This window comes from Xyrauchen texanus, chromosome 4 (assembly GCF_025860055.1).
Source record: "Xyrauchen texanus isolate HMW12.3.18 chromosome 4, RBS_HiC_50CHRs, whole genome shotgun sequence".
Classification (NCBI taxonomy): domain Eukaryota; kingdom Metazoa; phylum Chordata; class Actinopteri; order Cypriniformes; family Catostomidae; genus Xyrauchen; species Xyrauchen texanus.
In genome coordinates, this window is record NC_068279.1 from 24,425,785 (window position 1) to 24,451,912 (window position 26,128).

The 26,128-nt window shown below is 37.6% G+C and overlaps 1 protein-coding gene across 1 annotated transcript in view; it reads left to right on the plus strand.

Annotated features, from left to right (window-relative positions):
• The first annotated feature begins 253 nt into the window (after positions 1-253).
• The window catches only part of LOC127643173 (allograft inflammatory factor 1-like), a 53,978-nt gene continuing 28,103 nt past the window's right edge, over positions 254-26,128 (plus strand). The window contains exons 1-3 of the mRNA XM_052125770.1: positions 254-407; positions 590-651; positions 18,058-18,124. Coding sequence (XP_051981730.1) covers positions 383-407; positions 590-651; positions 18,058-18,124 — 154 coding nt within the window. The 5' untranslated portion in view covers positions 254-382. The remainder of the gene's footprint in view (positions 408-589; positions 652-18,057; positions 18,125-26,128) is intronic.

Here is a 26,128-nt window from a genome sequence, read left to right on the forward strand (position 1 = left end):
GCTCTCTGCGATTTATGGTTTGGTCTGCACGATCAGTTTTATGGCAGAATGATAATACAAATCCTTACCATTTAAATAGGGTTTCGGCTCTTCGGGCTTGAACCCCTAAAAAGTTTAAACAGTAGATCAGTAGGATAGGCTTTTTCAAGACAACCTAATACATTTGCTGTGCTGCCCTAATCAGGAAATGCAGCCCGCATTACCCCTCTTCACCACACAGTAGCGTTTCGAGCTGCATTCCAGGCGGGCAATGAACGCATCATAGAGAGACCTGCGCCTCTGAAAGCAGCGTGATTCCCTCCTTCCCGCATAACAGACAAGAGCGCGGTCATTCAACGCTGGTGTCTCTCTTCCGTCATTACCACCTCTCAGCCATCCCAACATGCCTTCACATGTCAATATGCAAGGTAAATATCCAACGGAATATCTGTTTCTTCTTCATTTCTGCATTATATGAGTGATGTCCGTTTGTTTTGTGTCTGTGTTCCGTTAGCGTCCGACAGTCCTTCTCTCGTGCTTGTAAGTGCACAAGACTACCTGGATAAAACATCCAAACGGGTGTATAACGGTCGCTATGTCTCATTTTCAGGCGGAAAAGCACTCGGGTTGCTTAAAGCACAGCAGAGGGAGAAGCTGGAGGAAATCAATAAGGTAAAAATAGCAGATTATTATTGTCTCAATCAGGACACGCTGTTTTATACGCGAGGCACAATTATTTCAATGGCCTTGAACAGCCTCCTCAAACCTTCAATGGCAGTTCCTAACACCGTTTCTGTTCATTTTGATTCACTTCAGTTCATCACAAAGACCTCTTAGCTGTTAAAAATAATCTTAGACAGCAGCCGGATTGTTTAGCTCGATTTTACAGCAGCATGACCTAATTTAATTGGACAGCTCGAGCATATTCAGCCGCAGATCATCACAATGCAGACCAGTGCTGTGTCTTTAAAGCTAGTGACCTGCTTAACTTAAAAGCATTATTCCCACATTGTTATGCTACAGACACGCATATAGCTTTTGAGACACAGACCGGTTCAACCCGCAGGTGAAGTGCATTGTGCTTAAATACAGGCGGTGACCTGCTCCATCGGGGTCTTAAATGTTACAAACAAACGCAGACTTTATAGGAAAAACCCATGAGGCTTATTTTCTTGATCGGCGTTATTTCAAAGCAATTATTTAACATCCGCTCTTTTAAACGATAAGAGCTATGTTTCCGCTGTGAGTGTTTTATTAATAAAATACTGGGGGTTTAGAGCACGCAGACAAAACACTGGAAAGAACTATGTCGATAGCGCGTCACACACTCCTGGGAGAGAGATTGTTGTGATGGGTCGTTCATGAACGGTTCCTTCATCTTGAATAAATCCTTTTATATGACTCGGATTGCGAGTAGTCTCAGAGAGTGACTAATTTTGTCACAGCCACGCATGTGCAAAATCTGTGCTCGTGTTTCTTCCATTTGGCGCGGGGACAGCTCTGTACAGGAAACAGAACTGATTAGTTCACCCCTTGAGTCGTTCACAGCCACAAAGTCTCTGTATTGCAAACATAAGTTAATTAATACTTCTTAATGTTCCCAACAAGCAGTTTGAGATGCTTTAGATTAGACCTTAGTCACACTGTGTTTATAGTCACTAATTTTATCTTCTTTATTTCTTGCAATTCATAACTTTGTGAATATTTCTGTCGTGATGTTTTTCCCATCCCATTGAATCTGGTAATAAAGAGTAATGTTTTAAACTTTATATTTTCTGATGAGAAGATAAAATTCATACAGGCTACAAGGAAACCATCTCCATGATGCATCCCTTATTGTATTTATTTATTTCTTCTTATTTTCTTGTTGGGAATAGACCCAAATCAAGCATGCATTATTTATTAACTGAATTTACACTTGGGATAAAATATTGTCAACACATCCTGCATTAAATACATGAAAATAATGAATCATGACAATTTATATGATTTTAAAGAGTCAGTTATTGCCATACTGACATGACATGACTGATCACGATACAAACAACTGCCACACAGTGACTGTGAGCTGTAATGAAAAAATAATGAAAAAAAAAAATACCAGTCATTGTCACTCATGAGCAAGTGCTGAGCCCGGAAGTCAATTGTCAAATGAACGAAAGACTCGTACCAAAAGACCGTCTCGGAAGGTGAACTAATCAATTCCGTTTCAAGATGAACAATATGACTTGAAAAAAGGTTTGTTCATTTTGCTGAATGAGTCTCAATGATCCAAGTCAGTAAAATGATCCGTTCTTTCCATCACTAATGTAACGTATGTGCGTTCATCCAACCTTATGACTACGTTTTTCAAATGTATCAATGAACCTTCTCTTCTGTACAGTTAAATTTTGTTTTCGGCTTATTTGCTGCTCAAACTCCTTGTAGGCTTTGGATTTTCTAGACACCTTTATTTCAGAATGGCCAGAGCAACATTTCAGATGCGATGATTGGCCCTCTGGTTAGTCCAGTTAAGAACGAGTTATTCAGTCACATGAACTTTTTGATGCGCATCTTTTATTCGTAATAAATTCAATAGGAGTTTATTCGATAAATGTGCTTCAATTGTAAGGTGGGTTTCCATCCAAGTATTTTAATGTGCATTTTGAAATTGTGCATAAGAAATCCTGAATGGAAACGCTTGATATGTGAAAAGATGTAAGCTTAAAAAGTAAGCTTAAAATGTTATGTGCTAGGAGGAGGTGGATTTTCTAGAGTTTCACGTTAGTTAAAATGCGCATTAAAGTCACCATGAAATAAAAATTAAAGTTTTCAGAAGGTATAAGCATTTAAAATCAGCAGTCTCTCTCTTCTGGCTCGACAGACCGAGACACAGTCATGAAGACACAGATGGCGTGTGAAACTTTGTCCAATCAAATGCTTTCTAGAACGAGAACACTCCCTCCCCTAGCGTGTCTGGCTGTGTTATAACTGACGCTGGTCATGCCTTTGCAGGGTTCTTCGAAAAGAGCATACAATCCATGTTGTATGAACATACAATCCATGTTGTAGGGCCAATTCCAAACAGATTTTATAATAAGAATCGCTTAAATTAGTTTCAACTTAACATTATCACCTTTCAGCCTTCTGAAGATCTCTAAGGTAATTGTCTGAAATAGGGCATAGGAATGATGACTTCTAAAAAAGACACACTGACGCCAAAGCTGGAGGAAAGGAAACTCGCTGGAGTTTATTTATATTTACAGAGGTTTCTTGGATATATTCCGCTTATGTACGTGTCCTTCATTCTGTATGCTTGGTGTTTTGTGATTTCAAAACGAGGACAAATTAGCTTCTCACTTGTTCAGCTGCTTCATCATGACGAGGCGGCTCCCTCGTGAAGTCCAATTTTTAGAAATTTACTGAGATTTATTCACATCTTGGTGTTTCCATCAAGCAGTTTTTATGTGATATCACAAAATACGCAGACAAGAAAAATTTATGGAAACTAGTGCTGCAACTAACAATTATTTTGATAATCATCTAATCCAACGATTATTTGACTATTGAGTGATTATTGCAACGATTAGGCTAATCATTAGCCCTTAACCCACTATTCAGCTTGTGCCCCGACTTAAAAGGTTGTATTAAACGTGCTTACTAACAATAAAGAGGACAAAATTATCTTTTAAATATACCTCTTAATGACATTCACTGAATTAAAGGGAAAAAATACTTGTTTAATTTAGTAAAAAAAATCACTGCAAAAAATCCTCTTGTCATCAATTGTTTTGTCTTGTTTTCAATTTAAATCTATTTAAAAATACTTTAAACAAGATATGCAATATTTAGACTTGCTTTCAAAGAATATAATTACCGTAATTTCCGGACTATAAGCCGCAACTTTTTTCCCACGCTTTGAACCTCGCGGCTTATACAATGACGCGGCTAATATATGGATTTTGCCCGCTTTCAAATTTTATAAAAAAAAATTTAAATAAACATTCTGTGACGTGCTCAGTTTTTTGGCAGCGTGAAGCTTTCATTAGACCAATGAAATTGCCGAACGGGTTAAGGTCAAAACAACTTTTTTTGTTTACTGTTTAGATTAAATCGAAGGCTCAAACTTCCCATCATTCTGATTACGGTAGTAATTTTGTCACCCTCACCATGGCAAAGACATGGAGAAACGCATATGATGCAGCTTTCAAGTTGAAGGTGATTGATCTGGCTGTTGGAAAAGTAAATAGAGCTGCTGAACGGGAGCTTGGTCTTAACGAGTCGATGATAAGACGTTGGAAACAGCAGCGTGAGGAATTGACTCAGTGCAAAAAGACAACTAAATCTGAGGCTATTCAACTCCGACACCGAAGGAGATGACTTCAGTGGTTTCAGTGCACAGGACGAGGAAGATAGTGACCAATGACTTTATTGGTAGGCTACTGTTTACTGCAAATGTTTTATTACAAGCCGTGTGTGGCAGCGGGGGCGTGGTCAAGCGCCCGTAGGGGAGAGAAAAGCTGTAGGCCTAAGGGCGCTTACATCTGCGCTAAATTAAGTCTAACACCGGTGTCTAATTTCAAGTGCCCTGCTTCACGTGTCCTTCTTGGGAAAACTGTCACACGGGCACCAGTGTGACAGTTTCCAGCAGGGCACTTGACGTTCCAGGTAAGGCTTTTAATGGCCACAACAATGTTTACAATCAATTTTATAAAGTTTCTCAATTCTTCTATGCGCCAACACTAGACTGACGTGTGTCACTTTCTCAGCTCTGTGGCTGCTGCCTTTTTATGCCGCTCTCCCCATGCTTACTGAAATTAGACACCGGTGTTAGACATAATTTAGCTCAGGTGTAAGCGCCCTTACCGCTTTTCTCTCCCGGACGGGCGCTTGACCACGCCCCCGCTGCCACACCGTGTTTCGTTAAAGCCTGAGTAAAGTTCATTTGTTTCAATTTACCGGTAGGCACCTGCGGCTTATAGACAGGTGCGGCTTATTTATGTTCAAAATAATATTTTATTTAAAAATCAGTGGGTGCGGCTTATATTCAGGTGCGCTCAATAGTCCGGAAATTACGGTAACTGAAAGCAAGTCTAAAAGCAAGTCTAAATATCTTCTGTTGCTTCAAGGATTTTTAGATATTTTAAAATATTTAAAATTATACTCAACATTCTCAGATAACACATTTTTCTTTTGCAGTATAGCTCCTAAAGTAAATGTATGATGTTTTAAAGGAGTTTTATATATTTATATTGGAAAACAAGCCAAAACAACAAATCAATGTATTCGATCAAATGTATTTTGTTGCACTATATTATGGGCAAAGACTACCCTCTCTTGTTCGATCCTAGATTTTCTTAATGTTAAAATGCACTCCGCCACACAAATATTATGATTCAGTAAGTCGTGACCAATTTCCTTCATGTTTAGATACACATACAATATATATTTTGATTCAATATGTCGTGAGTCGCACACACGAGGGACAAGCATCCCCGTGCCAGAGTGTGCATCAGGCAGGTTTCGTTTCAATCTCTCCCCCTTAGATCGTGTCACTTCACGCGACTCATAGTAGAGGTGCTGACCACACAGAGAAAAGCCAATTTTGGAATTTGTACTTGTTTACATGACCTGCTTCCTTATTATTAGGAACTTTAATTAAGGATGCATTAAAGATATAATGCCAAGGTGTTTCCTTTAAAGATGTTCTGAAATGCAAGTTTTGCTTAAGAGGAACAGAAGCTCTGGCTCCACATTATTTTGCAACGAGAGTGGTGGTGGTGTTGTGGGCTAAAGCACATAACTGTTATCCCCACGGCCACCACCATTGGACTCCAGGTTGCTCCGGGGGGGATTGTCCCTTTAATAAGTGCACTGTAAGTCGCTTTGGATAAAAGCGTCTGCCAAATACATGTATTTGTAAATGCTTCTATATGCACTTATTTTTTATTTTTGTATAATTCCTTATACTTTGCAATCAATATCACCTTAAGCTGTTTGGAGTGCGTCTGTGAGCTGAATTCTTCCTCTCCTCAGTCAGGCACAAGCTGCGGCGCTCCTCTTATGCACTATCATTATCTGATCTCATGTTACATTAAATAAAATCAAACGTCTATTCGACAACGAACAGTTTTGTAGCCAATCTTTGTATTGTCGACGTTGTTGATGACGTCGACTAATCGTTTCAGCCCTAATGGAAACTCCCTGGTGCCGGTTGTCCGTAATCTCAGACGTGAAACAGGTGTCTGTGATCCGGCATGTATAGCGCTATTATGTGGGGGATAGATGGGGGAGTGGAAATCAGTGGCGGTTCTCTGTCTCTCTCTTTCCCTCCATCATCATCTCCTGTCTCTCTCTGTATGCCGCTCATTTGGATTGATTCACTAGGCTGACAGATTGCTCTGGTCATATCAACACCTAGAAATTAAAACATCAGGTATGGTGTATAATGATATCAGGAGCACTGTCCTGCAATCAATGTAGAGGTGAATCTCATGAAACCTCATCCCATCATCATTTTTGGTTCTTTAAAATCAGCATATAATATAGGAACTATAACATATGCCATGGTGCATTAATTACATTCGAATTTAAATTATTGTATTATATTATCTATCTATCTATCTATCTAGCTATCTATCTATACAGTACTGTGCAAAGGTTTTAGGCACTTGGGAAAATTGTTGCATAGTGAGTCTTCAAAAATAATCACATAAATGGTTTTCATTTATCAATTAAGGTCAAACAAAGTCCAGTAAACCTAAAAAAAAAAAAAAAAAAAGCTAAATCAATATTTGGTGTGACCACCTTTGCCTTCAAAACAGCACCAATCCTCCTAGGTACACCAGTTTTTCTTGGTTGTCGGCAGATAGGACGTTCCAAGCTTTTTGGAGAATTTGCCACAGTTCTTCTATTTCATTTGTCTCAATTGCTTCTGTCTCCTTGTAATCCCAGACTGACTCAATATTCAGTGAGGGGCTCTGTGGGGACCATGCCATCTATTGCAGGGCTCCCTGTTCTTCCATTCTATTTGCAAAATAAATATTTGGGAGTCTAAAATTTATATTTCCTATTGACACTAAATGTTTTTATGAAGCATCTTATTGCACAGTAGTTAGTGTGTGTGTGTGTGTGTATATATATATATATATATATATATATATATATATATATATATATATATATATATATATATAAAAATATTATTAGTGTACTCGAACCCGCAAGGGGGCAGGCACGGCCTGGGTCTGGTAGGCCAATGCGATGGCGTCCACGATCCAGTGGGCAAGCCTCTGTTTGGAGACAGTGTTCCCTTTCCACTGTCCACCAAAGCAGAAAAAGAGCGTCTAAAGCTCTGCGTGCGATCCAAGTAGATGTGCAAAGTACGCACCGGACAAAGCAACGATAAGGCTGGGTCTGCCACCTCCTGGGACAGCGCTTGCAGGCTCACCACCTGATCCCTAAAAGGAGTTGTGGAAACTTGGGCACATAGCCCGGTCGGAGTCTCGGGATCACATCAGAGTCTTCCAGACCGAACTCCAGGCACGTTTCGCTGACAGAACGCTTGCAGGTCCCCGACCCTCTTGATGGAAGTGAGTGCAGTCAGGAGGGCAGTCTTTAATGAGGCAGCCTTTAACTCGACTGACTTTAGAGACTTGAACGGGGTTCTCTGAAGGCCCAGCAGGACCACGGATGGGTCCCATGAGGAAAAGAGGCACGGCCTAGGAGGTTTCAGCCTCCTGGCGCCTCTCATGAATGGGACTTGCACAGTTTTCGAAGACGGGGGAAAAAATCCTACAAAACTGTCAGCAGAATTAAAGACCTCAGAAAACAAGACTCTTTAGAGAAGAACAATAGCCAGAAGGTTATCTAATGCAGGTTTTGTGTCTAGAAGATGTGTTAAAAAGCTATTGCTATCTCAACATTAAAGACAGAATAAAGTGTTAGGTATAGAAAGTTTGATTCAGAGTGGCTCAGCAGAGTTGTCTGGAGTGATGAATCACGATTTGAGTTGCATGGTGATGCTCCAGAGAGGTGTCTTCAAAGATCTGGTGAGAAATGCAAGAGTGAATGCATCTCTACCACAGTGAAGCATGGAGGAAGAGGTGTCCTGGTGTGGGGAGCCTTTTCAGCTGCTGGTACTGGTGAGCTGCTTCACTGTGAAAAGTCAATTAATGCTTTGAGTACCGGAGACTATTGCAGAAAGGGGCAGTTATCCAAATATTTCCACATTTCAAAAGTTGTTTTCTAAGGAGGAACGATCAGATGTTATTTTTCATCAAGACAATGCTCCTGCCCATACTGCAAAGACAACCAAGAAGTGGCTTGAGAACAAGTCCACCAAGTCAAAGTCCACGATTTGAACCCTATAGAGAACATTTGGTCCCATCAACTGTTTGAAGCCATCATTATTGTGTAGAACAACTTTGACTCTTCTTTCTGTAAAAAGTTGTCCCCAAGTTTACCCACAAAGCTTACACATTTAAAGAAATAAAAGGGAAAAACAATCCCATACTAAGTTACTTTATATATTTGTTCAATTCTTGCTAATTTCCTGACCAATTATTTGTGGTTAAGACCATTAAAAGCTTAATGTTTTGTCATTTTGGGCTTGGCCCCTTTTTGCCCATGAGTGTAGTTTATTTTATGCCTTTCACTACATGAAAATATCTCAAACAAATATGTCAACAAAAATAGTGAGCTACATTTCAGGCTGATCAGGAACAGAACAAGCAATAAAACGGAATAGAACCTGTTCTGAACATGTATGTGTAAATGTTTATCTTTTTGTTTGTCTTGGTAATTATCACATTTTAACTTTTTTAAAATATAAAAATTGAAATGTAAAAAAATCTATTCATATTTCTTGAAATGTAATGTATAATAATGATATGAGCTGTCAGTGTTTGAAATAATTTGTACAATTTATAAGTAATAAAATTACATTTACTTTTATTTGTATAACAAGCGCTGGTATTGTCACTTTTAACATTTGACTCTCACAGCTGTACCGGTTAATTTATTAACGAGAGAGGTCTCTGGTTTTTTCTGCACATCTGTGCTATTTTCTTGTTAAAATGTATATTTATTTTTACTTTAACTGACTGTAAAGAACAGATAGTTTTTCAATGGAAGTGGAGTGCAGGATCTCATCTTTGATGGATGCATATTGCACGAAAGGAATGGTCCATTTTAATCAAGCATTTTTCAACTAAAGAAGGTGATTTTTCCAGGTTTTCCAATACTTAAATTTCTAAAAGCTAAATTCTGTATTTCTGGAGTGTGGACTCTGTAAAGTGTAGAAAAAAATTGCAGTAGGGGCAAAATCAAGCAATAGAGAGATTCTGATGTTTGAGGAGTCATTTTGTTTATGATCACATGGACGGAAAATAATTTTTCAAATGATGAAATATCAAGTTTTGCCTCTATATGGTTTGTCAATTTTTTTTTTGTTTGCGATATATCTAAATACGATATATCGTCATATCCCTAGTATATGTGCAAGTTATAATTTTAATTTCATTAAATGTAACGTTTTCTTAAAAAAAAAAAAAGAACTAGTGGTGCACAGATCAGCAAATTTGAGGCAGATCACTGATATTTTAACACTGGTCATCAAATACTGATACAATCAGCAATATCTATTTTAAAAGTGCCCTTTGCCACACTTTTGCAAGTCATACTCTAAGCTGCAGTTATACGTTAATGCCCCACACTGTAAAATGACATTCGATTTACGTTAATTGTGAAATATTAAAATGTATTTGAATTGAAAACAGTTATGAATAGTTCTGTTGTCACTATTAAAGATCATTTTGACACTATGCGAGCATAGATTTTAAGATGAGGATCAGCTGATCTAGATCGGTGGCCGATCGATCAGTGCATCCTAACAAAACAAAAAAACAGTTTTGCTGAAAAACAATGACACACAAAGCAAAACATAAATGATTGGTTTATAATAATTATCATTCCATTCTAATTAACAATAAGACTACTACACATCATTCTTAAATTTTTGACAACCTTATCTATGTTTACCAGCTTGATAAAGTTGGTGATCAGTCTAAATCCACAGAATTTATTCAGTTATCATAACATCACTGAAATCCATGTTTTCTTTTTTTTTTTGGTGAGGTTGGGTGTCATATGACCTGGGCTGCATTAGCCATAAGGATCGTAAGCCAAAGTACAGTAGATCATAGAGACCATTGGCGCTAAAGGGAAGCTTGTGATGCTTATGGAAAACGCAGCCCATGACATGTTTTTGACAAATTTTGTAAGATTAACATGTATATTAAAACACAACCTCATGAATTAGCTTTGATAAAATACAAAATTTGCCCAAAGCATTGAAAAAAATTCTCAGACTAATTTTGCATGTTTGGGGTCTGTCAAGTTCTTGATGCTTAGAAGTTCGGCAGTTATAAATTAACCGATAAGAGCACTGGACGTAAATGTTAGACATTACAGAAAAGAAAATGGTGTGCTTGCAAATAAAGCAAACTCACAGTTTTGACAACCAAAGGAATGTGGACCTGCAGTCGTGATTTAACAGTGGTGGATGAAGGCATTAATGGTCCTTGTTATACAGCATAAATCATTAGGATGATTCAGTCCTTTCTGCGTAGTAATCTTTTATTTTTTTATTTGTGTTGAGCTGTATCATTGCTAAATGACAGCTTATTTTTATTTAAGTCCCTCTTTTAGTGTGTGGGTGTGTGTGTGTGTGTTAAAGAGAGAGGCAGAAACAGGAAGGAGTGCAGCTAACCTGTGAGTTATATTGACATCATGAGTCATAAAATGTTCAAGGTTGCTTGATGTTCCTCAGGCACACATAGAACACACACTGTTTGCTGTACAGCACATTTCTTCACTTAGTCAGCATCCTCACTCAAACCATTATTAACATCCACTCACATACGCACCCACACACACTTTTAAGACCTCAACTGATCTCATATCATATCTCAGAAGGGTCAAGTCAAGTCAATTGTATTTGTATAGCGCCTTTCACAACACACATCGTTTCAAAGCAGCTTTACAGAATATCAGCATTAACAGACGATAAAACTGTAATGTCTATAAAGTCGATTAATCATCATTGTGTAATTTAGATAAAATACGATTTTTAATAGTGTTTAAAAATAATTAAATGATATTTGTATTAATAACCCCAGTGAGCAAGCTGTAGGCGACTGTGGCAAGGAACACAAAACTCCATAAGATGTAGATTAATGGAGAAAAATAACCTTGGGAGAAACCAGACTCACTGTGGGGGCCAGTTCCCCTCTGGCTAACATTATGAATGTAATGTAAATATTAATTATGTATAGGTAAAATCATGGTTTAAAATTATTAAACTAAGTGTTAAGGTGTCAGTGATTAAACATCGATTGTGTTTGAACTGTAAGATTAATGACCAAAGTCTTTGTAGTCCATCTTGATTAATTGCAGAAGTTCACATAGATGCAATTGTCCTTGTTAAGTGGCTGATGAAGGCTTTTGTTGGCAATAGTTAGTCTAAGTATTTCATTTCAAGATCGTAGTCCATAAATAGACAGAGGTGATGCAGGTTGGAGTTGGCATCATTTCATCCTCTGAAGTCCGTCATAATAGATTGAAGTGATGTTTGGCTGGCACCGGCTGCATTTAGTCATCATCATTCTGCGACATGTAGCAGTGGAGTCCAACATTAAGCAGGAATGGTGCTGGATCCAGCCGGTTCTGGTGACCTCAGGATAGGAGTCCCGAGGTTGAGACAGGGAAACAAATAAAAAGATGTAAGTGTAGATGCCATTTAATTTATTGCAGAGTTAGAGATCATGCTCAATGTTTCTGGTTCCGGCAGACCCAACTAAAGCAGCCTAATTGTGGGTTGGAGGATAAATTAGGTGTATGCCTGGCTAAATAGATGAGTCTTTAGTCTGGACTTAAACTGAGAGAGTGTGTCTGCATCTCGAACAGTGTTTGTGAGACTATTCCATAGTTTAGGAGCCAAATATGAAAAGGATCTTCCTCCTTTAGTGGATTTTGATATTCTAGGAACTATTAATAGGCCAGAATTTTGCGATCTTAATGAACGTGTTGGAATATAGCGTGGTAGAAGATCACTTAAGTACTGCGGAGCTAGACCATTCAAAGCTTTGTATGTAGTTAACAGAATTTTAAAATCAATACGGAATTTAACAGGTAGCCAGTGTAACGATGATAAAATGGGGCTAATATGATCATATTTCTTGGTTCTAGTCAGCACTCTGGCTGCTGCATTTTGAACCAATTGAAGTTTATTTATTGATCTTGCTGGACATCCTCCCAGTAATGCATTACAATAATCTAGTCTTGAGGTCATGAACGCATGATTTAGTTTTTCGGCATCAGCAACCGAGAGCATATGCCTTAATTTAGCAATATTTCTTAGGTGGAAGAATGCTGTTCTACAAACATTTGTAATTTGATTTTCAAAGGACAGATTGGTATCAAATATAACACCTAAGTTCTTTGCTGTTGAAGATGATGTAACAGTACATCCATCTAGAGTCAAATTATATTTTAGTGGCTTATTTTTAGAGTTTTTGGTCCAATAATTAGAACCTCTGTTTTGTCAGAATTGAGTAGAAGGAAATTTCTGGCCATCCAATCTTTTATTTCATTGATACACTCTGCTAATTTGGAGAATTGTGAAATCTCATCAGGTTTTGAAGAAATATAAAGTTGTGTATCGTCAGCATAGCAGTGGAAACTTATTCCACGATTCCTGATAATATCTCCCAGGGGAAGCATATACATGGAGAAAAGCAGAGGCCCTAAAACTGATCCCTGTGGCACTCCATATTTTACTTTTGTTTGGTTTGACAATTCCTCATTTACATAGACAAAGTGGTAGCGGTCTGCTAAATATGACCTAAACCATGCTAATGCCACTCCACAAATTCCAACATAATTCTCCAGCCTATTCAAGAGAATGTCGTGATCTATCGTGTCGAATGCAGCACTAAGATCTAAAAGCACTAGAAGAGAAATGCAGCCGCAATCAGATGATAAGAGCAAGTCATTTGTAACTCTGATAAGTGCAGTCTCTGTACTGTGATGAGGCCTAAATCCTGATTGAAATTCTTCATATATACTATTTCTCTGTAGAAATGAACATATTTGGGAGGATACTACCTTTTCTAGTATTTTTGACAAACGGGAGATTTGAAATCGGTCTATAATTAGCAAGTTCTCCAGGATTAAGTTGTGGCTTCTTAATTAGCGGTTTGATAATTGCCATTTTAAAGTTTCTTGGGACATGTCCTAAGCATAGCGAGGAGTTAATGATATTAAGAAGAGGTTCTGATATTACAGGAGATACCTCTTTTAAGAGCTTAGTTGGTATAGGATCTAACAAACAAGTTGTGGCTTTTGATGTTTCGATAAGTTTTGTTAGTTCTTCATGACCTACGATAGCGAAGGATTGAAGTTGCACATGAGGGAAATTATTCGACACTGTTTTCTGAGGTGCTATGACAGATGATTGTATAATTCCAATTTTATTTCTGATTATTTCAATTTTATCTGTAAAGACATTCATGAAGTCATTACTCTTGAGCTGTGACGGAATATCTGGTTCGGTTGAGGCTTTATTCCTAACCAATTTAGCCACAGTACTGAATAAACATCTAGGATTGTTGTGGTTATTTTCTATGAGTTTACTAAAATATGCTGACCTGGCAGCTTTGAGTGCGTGTTTGTAGCTACAGACACTATCCTTCCATGCACCCTGAAATACTTCTAATTTTGTATTTTTCCACATGCGCTCCATTTTCCGAGCTGCTCTCTTGAGAGCATGAGTGTGATCATTGTACCATGGTGCAGGGCTTATTTCTTTAATTTTCTTTAATCGAAGTGGGGCGACAACATCAAGGGTGCTAGAGAAGACTGCATTTAAATGTTTTGTTATTTCATCAAGTTCTTCTGGGCTTTGGGGTTTATTGAGTATATGAGATAGATCTGGAACAGTATTAGTGAAGCTATCTTTAGTGGTCGAAAGAATAGTTCTACCTGAACGATAGCGTGGTGTAGATTGAGTAACATTAGCTGATTGCAGCATGCAAGAGACGAGGTAATGATCCGAGATGTCATCGCTCTGCTGCAGAATTTCTATATTATCAACATCAACTCCATATGAAAGAATTAAATCTAGCGTATTTTCATTATCTATGTGAATGTTGAAGTCACCAACAATTAAGGCTCTATCTACAGTAACTACAAGATCTGATGAAAAATTTGCAAATTCACTAAGGAAATCTGAATAAGGCCCGGGTGATCTATACACTGTAGCAAGGGTAAAGGACGACAGAGATTTTTTATTTATATTTTTATTTGAAGGTGTCACATTAAGCATTATTAGTTCAAAAGACTTGCATTTATATCCTTTCCTCTGAGTAACACCAAAAACTTCACTGTAAATTGTAGCAACACCTCCTCCTCGACCCTTCAGACGAGGCTCATGTTTATAACAATAACCTGGGGGAGTAGATTCATTTAAACTAATATATTCATCCGGTTTAAGCCAGGTTTCAGTCAAACAGAGCGCATCCAATCTATGATCTGTAATCATTTCATTGACAATTAGTGCTTTGGTGGAAAGAGATCTAATGTTTAGTAGCCCTATTTTTATGTGTATTTTTAATTTGTTTGTTTTGTTCAAGTTTGACCTTAATAAAAGTTTTTCTAAATGATATAGTGAGGGTATTGTGTTTCGTAGTTCGTGGAACAGACACGGTCTCTATGAGATATCTAGGTGATACAGTCTCTATGTGTTGTAGTTTATGTGACCTGTGTGATGTCTCAAGACAACTAGCAGACATTTGGATTAACCAGTTTGTCTGCTTCCTGACCTGGGCCCCATTTAGTCAATTAATATCATTATTAAGTCTATGAGCCAAATTACTAGAGAGGAGAGCGGCACCTTCCCTGGAGGGATGGAGTCCGTCTCTCTTTAGCAGGTCAGGTCTACCCCAAAAACTTTTCCAATTGTCTATAAATCCTATTTTATTCTGCAGACACCACTCAGACATCCAGCCATTCAGTGACACTAATCTACTATAAACCTCGTCACCACGACGAGCAGGGAGGGGACCAGAGCATATTACAGTGACATCGTTTTTGCAAATTTGCACACCTCTTTAACATTATCTTTAGTGATCTCCGACTGGCGAAGCCGGACATCGTTAGTGCCGACATGGATAACAATTTTAGAAAATCTACGTTTAGCATTAGCCAGCACTTGTAAATTTGATTTGATGTCAGACGCTCTGGCCCCCGAAATCCAATTAACAATAGTGGCTGGAGTCTCTATTTCCACATTCCTTACAATAGAATCACTGATAACAAGGGCTCTTTCAATATGATTCTCAGTGGGTGTATCACTGAGTGGGGAGAATTTATTGGAAACCCTAACAGGAGCGGGAGATTGGTGTCTCTTTGCTGAACGAGTATGCCGCCGAGACGTCACCCAAATGCCCTGCTGCACGGGCTCTATAGCCGGAACCAAAGTGTGTGTGTTGCTCTCTGTACTGCCCGCATCCGAAACAGTATCTACCGGCTTCTCTTTCTCACTGACCTCTACTAGCGTTCGGATGCGAGTCTCTAACTCATTAACCTTCTCCGTCATCCTGACTAATTCCTTACATTTATCACAAGTGAATCCCTCACTGCTGACGGAGGAGGCTATTTTAAACATGTGACATGCAATGCGTGAACAAATAACATGAGCCGATGCCATGACTTAACGCAAATTGTTCGTTGTTCCTGAGCGGTAAGGGTTTTGAGGTTGATTTGAATCCCTCACAAAATTGTTTGTTGTTTGTGGTGGTTGTTCTTGGTAAGCGGTGCTTTGAGATCAATGCAATAATCTGTGTACCGCAGAGGAGAAAATAAACGGGTGCGCGCTGAAAAAATACACGCAGTTTAATCGCGATAAAATAGAACGCGGATACAGGTGGAATATGCGTGCAGTTGAATCCCGATAAGAGAATAATACGGGAAGACCTGATGCGTGCTTAAAAATGGCAGATGTTTAAGGATAAAAGGCTACAAACACAGACTGTCAGCAGCAACCGGTAAAATACACGCAGATGAAACGGGAGAAAAAGCGGAAGAATCTGAAACGCGGTAAAATGACAAAGGATATAACTATGAACGACGCGGTAAAATGACAAAGGATATAACTATGAACGATGACTATAACGTTGAACGTATGAGAATAAGCAGTGCGAAGCAGGCCACAAACAAACTCTCGTGCAGCGTGCGTGCGTGCTGTGCCGTCAGCAACAGGAAGTCCAATGACGTCAGCCATTGGGTCTCTATAGAGATTGCTAAGACATGTGACCAACTGGGCGGCAACGTCATCAGAACACAAAGAATTATGGGTATGTTTGGCCCGTTTACATGGGCTGGCATCGCATAGCAGGCTAGTGGCATGAAAATAATAAAAAACTTAGCTTGAAAAACAGAATATAATCCTACAAAATGCAGCGGGCTAAAGAAAACATTGTCGAGACGAGAAAATAAAGGGAATCAAAGGACTGGATTCTTACGAGCATAGTGACTGGTCAGGGGAGGTCAACCTGAAAAGGCTGTGTTGTGGTGCTTTTGCAGACAGCCTGAATGTTTGCTTGCGATAATCAGAACTGTCCTATACAGTGGTTCCATTTAGGTTGCGTGGGATTCAGCAGCGCACCAGCCAGAGAAGAGTTATGGCAATGCGATGCTTGCACATGTCTGTGACTTATCACCCACAACCTACCTCATACATTTCCAGTTATCTTTTCTATGGTCTCTTTATAAATGTCTTCATCTAAATGTATTTACATGTTAAATATGTAAAGAAACTGAAATTAAGTTGCTTGTTACTACCATTTAAGTTATGTAATTGTGTATTGCAATACAAACTGATTTTTCACAATTCTTCCTTAATACAGATAAAGGAGGCAGAATTTAATTCAGTCTTTGTGTATTTTATTTACAGAGATGGCTAAAAATCATTACATGTGAGAAGTGACATTACAAAATCTTTTGAGGGGGGAAAAAAAAAACAAAAAACATATTTACATATTAGATGTGAGCATGGTGTATAATTCTAACACGACGGCTTCACAACAATACTTGGACACATATTGGTCAAAGCACAGCACACAACCACAATTTTATCCAGCAAAGTCTTATCCTCCCCCTTACAAGGCACCACATATCCCAGGCCCAGTCAGGATCACACTCCAACATTTCATAGGCAGGTTTGCCTGCAAACACAGTCACCAAATAAATTGCTATGTAGCCTAGATGTACAACATTTAAAACTGATTAACGTTACGCTTTAGTACATTGGTAACTTAAGCTCATTTTCTAGCCATTTCATGCTAGTTAACAGTTAACATTGGCCTAGCGTCAAATCTAATGGTCTGGTTAAATCAAACAAAACACGCTGGTTATTTGCCCACAACATAACATTTACAATTACTCTCTGTAATTTAACTTTGTGAAAATGCTTTGAACACACCATCATGTGTGGTGGAGTGTTATCGAAGGTAATCTTGGGCCTCCTTACTGCTGCTATCCATGCCATTCGTCGCCTTTTTGTCACCTCTGAAACATGGATTGTACTATTATTTTTCCTTGTTGGAAAACGATAAAAGGATTTTCCATTCTTAAGCTTTATGCCACTTCTATCGTGAGAACGACTATTGCAGTTTATAACACAGCAGGTAGACGGCATCTTGAACACTGCGTTCTTCCCTCCATGCAATCAAGTCTGGCGCCTTCTGTTTGTGCCGCGGATTCCCAAAATGCTTTGCGTTCACCACTGGTAATACGTAACGATGACGTCACATTAGCAATCTCTATTAGATAAATCAGAAGTGTTAGCCTGTGAACCTATCCTGTCCATGTTCTAGATAATAGAGCTACACAGAGAGGAGGATTTTGGTTACACATGCTCTCCCTCTCACTGGGTTTCTGCCATGAGGATGAACAACACACCAGAGATAATAGTTAATCTACATCTGTTCCACTTTGAGATCATGCTAACATTTCTTTCTTTCGCTCCCTGTTTTGCAGGAGTTTATGGAAGATCAGAAGTATCAAGATGAGGAGGATTTGGCAGAGAAGCTAGATTCTTTTAAAAGTAAGAAATACAAACAACAAGTGATCGTGATTTAATACAGGATGCTTCCTTTTACTGCAGTGGTGATTGGACACCAACAGACTGCACAGTCTTTATATAAACATGTTTGTGAATTAATAACTCTTATACTGTGAATGCTAAGAGAGCTTTTGTGGGTGTTTGCAAATGTGTAATTTTGTTTGTTTTCCGTATGGGCTTGCAAGAATGTGCTTGACTTACCTCGCCTCGTTGTTGTTGTTGTTTTAGCGCTAAGGGAATTTGGATAATTGCTTCTTGTGGGAGAGGGAAATAACGGTCTGTGTGTGTGGGAACGGATAACTGGAATGTAAACTAACAGTCCTCTGAGCATTTTGGTCACTGTTAAGTATTGTGGTTTTGCTTTTCTCTGAAAAACCTCATGCAAATTTCAGTCACCTGAATCCTTAAGTCATCTATCTACCCCTCTTTCTAATGTTAATATCTTGGTCTGTAGCATTCTATCCTCTAAAGCTAACCCTGTGAAGTTTAAAATCAGCATGAAATCATTAATGGACCTATTCAATTAAAGGGGCAATTCAAATAAAAATTCTGTCATTTATTTACCCTCATTTTGTTCCATATTAGAGGCAGACAGATATACCTGTTTTACTAATTAATTGGTGACAACTTTGCTTTTTTTTTTTTAGCTATTGTTTATCTTTTTTTATTAATATTCCTCCATGTTCCTCTGTAGCCAGCACAAGAATATTTAAAATGGCTTAGTTCTATAGTATAACAGTGGTATACTATGGTATCAATACCACATTATTGATGCTCGATAGATTAAAGCCACATGAGGAAACTGGAAGAACCCTCACGCTCGTTTCAATCCTCTGGGGTCTGAGGGTGTTTTGGGCCCTGGAGAAGTTTTGACATCCTTTGACATTTGTGCTTTTTTCAGTTGCTTAAAAATATATTAATGGCTAAAGTCTGATAACTCTGTATTCAGCACAAACTGGGCTAAAATAATATGCGAGCGACATGTGTGTACATGTTTGTATTTTTGATAAAATAACATTTATGCGTGGTTTTTAAAAAAAAAACTAAATGTATAAGTCATTGAAATAAGGCCATATAACACATACTAAACATTTGTCCACAATACTTTTTAGAACTGGATCTTGTAGCCTAGAGTTTTTGCTACAAAATTATGTGAAAACCATCCTGATCATTCATACAATATAGTAATTTAACTTTTGTTAGACTCTTTTAGTGTTAGAAAGGTCATATGCGAGGAGGCATGAATTATAATGAATATTGATTGTAATTCACACCTGAGGACACAAAAGACCCCTCCTCTGGGCCTATCAATGAGGAATGTGACAGAAAGAGAATGAATGTAAGGAGACTTAATTATCAAAATCAGTTTTAAGTTAAAAGTAATCGAACTATACATTTTCTTTACATAAAGGCTTTACTTAATTTTAGACCTACACTACCGTTTAAAAGAAGTCTCTTCTGCTTACCAAGGCTGCATTTATTTGATCCAAAAAACAGAAAAACATTGTGCGAACTAATTTTACAATTTAAAAGAACAGTTTTCATTTGGAATATATTGTAAAATGCAATTTGTGATCAAAGCTGTATTTGCTGCGTCATTACTGCAGTCTTCAGTGTCACATGATCCTTTATATCCATTATAATATGCTGATTTTCTAATATTTGCATATTTACATCTGAACAGATAGCACAAGCTTTGTAGATGATAATGAGGCAGCATAAACATTATATTTTAACTTATCTAAACATTCATACATAATGTTTTATTAGCAAACAAGTCAAAACAATGACAAATAAAAAAATTTTTTGTTGCAGTATAATGGGGCAAAGACAGCCCTCTAATTTTGCTCATTTCGATCCATCTTTAACTAAAAAAAAACAAACTCTCTCTTCTTAAAGGTGCAGTATGTAAGATTCAGAAACCCTTGTTATTAATGACACCTGTGGCCGTGAAGTGAATTGCAGCCAGCTACCTGCTGCTCGTGCACACACTCCATAGGGACTCGAGCGAATATCTACCAAAACAATGACGTAACGTACAAAGAGACTGAACGTGATCCACTGCCATCATGCTGACAGATGAGATAGCATAGTTATTTTATTACAAACTTTGAGACTAAACTAAACTACTTATCAACTAACATAGCATACTTATACACGCATACAACTACATACTTCTGAACTATACCAGACCGTTGCACTGTTATGTTGCACTATTGTATGTTTTGTATGTCATATGTTGTACTACGATCAAGAAACCAGTGTATTTGCTTAAATTTGTCCTGTATACCTGACTTGTTGAAATTATTTGAGTTACCAAGCAAGGTAGCTTGCAATTCGTTAACGTTAGCAGGCAAGATTAAGTTAGCTAAAATTACAAAGATCAATCCTTATGGCACTATATTTCATATGATTTGCAGTTATGAAACTTACCTGTCCAATAAGAAGAATGCCAATTCAGGGTCTGTTTTGATCCCCAAAACTGAACTACGGTCCCTCCAGGAATCAAATGCCCTGCCTCTTGTTTTCGCTCGACCACAATCACGTTCCCGCTTAGCCAGACAGGATTCAGTAGAAGGCTCTCGGGAGTGCGCATAAACGTCACATCCTTTTGGATTTTAACCGCAAAACCAACCCACTCCCTTAGCATGAAAATCAGTCTACAGGCTTTAATAGGCAACTTAGGAAGTCTGGGAAAGGCTCATTTTCTAAGTTGCATTACAAGCCGTTCACACATTGGCAAAAATAGGTGACTATTACATGAAAATTGTTACATACTGCATAAACATCTAGGATTGCTAAAACACACACTCCCACTTTATATTAGGTATCTTTAACTGCTATGTACTTAAGCATTTGATACGATGTACTTCTGGACATACATGTTGTTGCATTGTACTTACATTTAAAGTACCTGCATGTAATTACATTTGTGTTTAACCTTAAACCCTAACCCAACCTTAAAACCTAACTCTAACCCCTTACCTTACCCCTAATCCTAAACCTACCCGTACCTCAATCTCCGTATCAGCAAAAAATTTTCTTGTGAGAATTTTGCAGAAAAACATGTAATTATACAGTAAAAACATTGTACTGTATGTATTTCAATGTTAGTACATAATAGTCCTGAAACACAAAGTGACCGATATAATATAATTCAATATGTCACAAGTAGGGTTGCAACGGTATGAGATTTTCACGGTATGATAACCATCTCAGAAAATATCACTGTATCACGGTATATGGTATTACACAATTACTATTATTAGTGAAAACAGAAGGGTTATTTAATTTATTTATTTATTTTTGAGCAAACAATTTATTATAATTGAAACTTGAAACTATTTGTTATTGAAGTATGTGTTTCACTTTTAAGAATGATGCGGTGTCCACTCTTGGTACATATGTGTAAAAAAATAAAAGTCTCCCTTTTGAAAATAAATAAATAGAAAAAAAAGAAAACTAACAATTATAATAAATATAATTATAAACATGATAAAAAATATAATGTAACTATAACATGTTATATAACTAAAGCAACTACTAAATGAAAAATAACATCAGCTGTGTGAGCTTTTGAAGTAATGTCGTTAAAATGCTTTAAATCAGGGTTCCTCTCTAGTCAGCCCACAGGCCACATCTGGCCCATGAGAGACAAATCTTTGGCCTGCGCTAAAGTTCTTTTCACACCAAATCTTTGACGATTTTGCAAAATTAGAAAGATCTATACACACAGTGCAGAAAAAATACAAATGTAAAATAATTTCACAATGTTTTTTACAATGTAAAATAATTTCACCCCGAACACTGTTTCTGTTCTACAAACATTTATATCCGTCTCATGCCCGCACCTTCAGCTGTTAGAGATGAATATATTGAATGCTGTTAAAGCATTCATTTACCTAATTTGACATAACTTTCATTATGTTCTTTCCATGGTGTTAATGCATTCTGAGGAGTAGACCTGTACAATCAGTTTTTTTATGCAAGGGAGACTAGTAAAGAGCGCTGTTGCATAAATATAGGTTCAAGGTGAACGTGTCTTGTGTTATTTTATGATTTAATCACTTTCGTCTTTGTTTCTTTAATACAAAGATATATATTAATGAACTGAGATGATCAGAGATAATTTGCAGCATTCTCATAGACGACATTATTCTTGCAAATAGTTTTCAGACAAATGAATCTGAGACAAATAAGAGTGATAATTCTTTCATATGCCTGTTCTATGAGACGGGCTCATGCTGCACGCTCTGAACAAACAGGGAATCAGACACGGGCATTGACAGCTTTTTTTGGCTGTTCTTAAAAATATAGTTTTCAGGCGTGTCTTTATGTCTAACAGCATTTCTTGTCATGTGTCACTGCGAGACATCTTACAGGTTGCCCGCCTGAAATTAACACGCATGAAATACCTGCATTTTGACGAGGAGCTTGCAAACTGGAATCAGCCTCGTCGCATTTGGCAGGTGATAGTTTCACACATACGGCTACTGTTAAATATATTTGGGGACTTCCCAGATCCATGGTTTCTTCATTGGCAATCATCGTCTGTCAATGTGTCACAATCGGCATTGGGATATTTGTGAGATATCTGATTGCATCATCCTATCGCCCAGCCCTATTCTGAAATGACTTTACTTTTTGGCTGATGTCACATTTCACTCACTTTTTCAACCCCCACAAGCCAACCTTTGAGAAAAAACAGAGAATGTGAGCAGAAAGGAAAACAATTTGATTATGGAGCAGTAAAGATAGTGATCCAGTGCCTTGTTTTCTTTGTGTGTGTGTGTGTGTGTGTGTGTGTGTGTGTGTGTGTGTGTGTGTGTGTGTGTGTGTGTGTGTGTGTGTGTGTGTGTGTGTGTGTGTGTGTGTGTGTGTGTGTGTGTGTGTGTGTGTGTGTGTTGCATTTGATGGTTACAGAAATAAATAGGGAAAGTTTGTTCAGAGAGGCTGTGTTAGTGCATTTAGACTGTTGACCTCTCTCACTAACTCAACCCCCTCTCTCTCTCACACACACACACACAGAGAGAGAGAGCTTGGTTGTGAGCAGGCTGTGCTTGTGTTCATAGGGGGCCATTGTAACCCTCTCCTTTCTATCAACCTGCTCTCACGGTGACTCTGTTACACTCTCAATGCGTCCACTCCAATAGAACCCTCATTGTGAGCCACACAAAATGAGAACGGGAGGAAATACTCCAGCCAAAGTAGAAGAATCCAGCCAAATCAAATAGGACAGGGATTCAAATCGGGTAATAGCTGTCCTCATTTACAGATATAGCTAGCAATCCTTTGTGAAGTAGGTTACAGGGATAGTTCACCCAAAAAAGAGAATTCAGTCATTTTACTCAACATCATGTTGTTCCAAATAGGGATGTGCAGAATGACTAATTTCACTGACATTTAAACTGAAATGTTGGCGTCATTTAATCTAAAAAGAAACTTTCAGAAAACAGTAAAAATAAAAATGGTTTGTTACCCATTTAAAATACTTAATCTATTCCAAATCTTACACTAAATTCTGTGGAAAAAGGGGCATTTATCTGTGATGTGCATGTCTGCATTATGATCATTTTACATTAAATATAGAACATGACAAGCATTCATTGAATCAATGTTGGCAAATATAGCCATATTTATAAAAAAGAATTGTATTAACAGGGCAGGACCATCTTTATCAGCAGATGTATGCAAATTAAATTGAGTACATATGCTTAAGATATATTTTTTAATAGCATTTGTATTATTAATTATATTTAAAATGTACAGTGCATCCGGAAAGAATTCACAGCGCTTCACTTTTTCCACATTTTGTTATGTTACAGCCTTATTCCAAAATTGATTAAATTCATTATTTTCCTCAAAATAATAGCCCAAAAATAGGTGTGCCAAGCTTGTAGCATCATACACAAAAATACAGAAATTCTGTAATTGGTGCCAAAGGTGCTTCAACAAAGTATTGAGCATAGGCTGTGAATACTTATGTACATGTGATGTTCTTTAGTTTTTTATTTTTAATAAATTTGTAATGATTTCCAACAAATTACTTTCAAGTTGTCATTATGGTTTGTAGAATTTTTAGGAAAATAATGAATTTAATAAATTTTGTAATAAGGCTGTAACATAACAAAATGTGGAAAAAGTGAAGCGTTGTGAATACTTTCCGGATGCACTGTACAACATTAACATGACACTAATTTAAGCACAGCTTTGTAAAAATATAAATCCAAATGTAAATGTATAAAATCTAACTGTAAATGTATAAAAATATTTAACCATTTAATGGGATAAAATATTAACTAGTAGTTCCAGTGTAGACTAAAGTTGGGATAAGTACTGTTTAGTCGACTAGTCTCGGACATCACTAGTTCCAAATCCATTTGGCTTTCTTCTGTAGAGCACAAGAAGTTAAGCCCCATTCTCTCATACATACACACACACACACACACACACACACACACACACACACACACACACACACAGCGACTTCTAGCCACAAAGCGACATGATCTTATTCTTTTTTCAATTAAATCTGATGACTTCGGGCGTAACGAGCGACAGCGACCTCTGGTGACTAGATTTGGGCATGTCCAGAAACTTGAGTATTCAAACTTTATGCTAAAGAGGAGGGACTTTTTGAAGCGACAACAAATAGGAGTGAAGACAGTGTCAGTGGAGCTCACGTCATCAGTCTCAAGGCAAGGAAGAATTTTCTGTGAGCGATTTCAGAGATTTTTGGTTTTAAATTATTTGTCTGTGATCACATACAGTACATGGATATAATAATAACTTATGCATGGAAAAGGCTATAATAAAAATGTATGCATGGAGAAGTTATTCTTTAGAAATTATTATTATTATAGAAATAATAATATAAAACACTCTTCTGAAGGATGTAAAATTTTATGGGCCTGTATTCTCAAAGAATTTTTCTTACCATTAGGAGTTCTCCAAAAAGTTTCTAGCGAGGAGTTTTTGCTTAAAAGCTAATCATAATAAGAGCTATTTTTACTAAGGAAATCTTAGAGTAAGGCAGCCTTGACCTCATTGCCATGGATTCATTAATGCAATCACAAAAATCACATTTAATGCACACTTTTTTTTTTTTTTTAATCGAACCAAAGCAATTTGTCAGCAAATTCCTCAGACCGATAGCGGGTTATATATATGGATGAATGGATAGATTAAAAAAAATTAGGGCTGGGATAAACTATTATTTTTTAAACGATTAATCTAACGATTCATTTTTTCCAGTTCGATTTCGATTAATCGACTTGTGACAACACCGGTAATACTGGTTTTATCGGGGGTGGGGGTGTATAAAATGTTAAAAAAAAACATTTGCCTGGAGTTTGATTGACTGGCGATCTGATCAATCAATCAATCATAATACGCCATTTTTGTCCGACAAAGTAGTCGAGAGAGAAGATTAACGTCGGTGGATTTGAACTTGAATAATGGATTGTAGGCTACTGTACTGACATCTTTCCGCGGTTAAAACAACAGTCCTTCTGATGAAGGCTACATTCATGTTTAGCCTATTTGATGCTATAAATTAACCAAGGAAAAGATGATCTATTCACGAGCAGCTTTAACTGAGGCAATCTGTCACGACACATTAAAGAGCCACAAAATAGTAGGCCTATTTATGGTTTAATTTTCTTTGAATGACCAAATTTGAAAGTTGAGACTTTATTAAATGTTACCTGCTTGGTCCTGTCTGTCAGCGCGTTGTCAGTGTCCTCTATGTGTTTTTCACGACATTCATAGCTATAAGCACATTATTAATAGCTATAAGCGAAAACTTTAGGTGTCGACAACGTATTATAGCCTACTCCAACATTGAGTGCAAAGTGGGGAGTTGAAAAAAAACTTACGGTGCTCCGTCATCTGCAGCTGCTCCCGGGTGGCACCTCTTCAGGTGCTGGTGAATTGCCGTGGTGCTAGAATGGAAGGCCATCTCCATTTTGCAAAGACGACATGTCA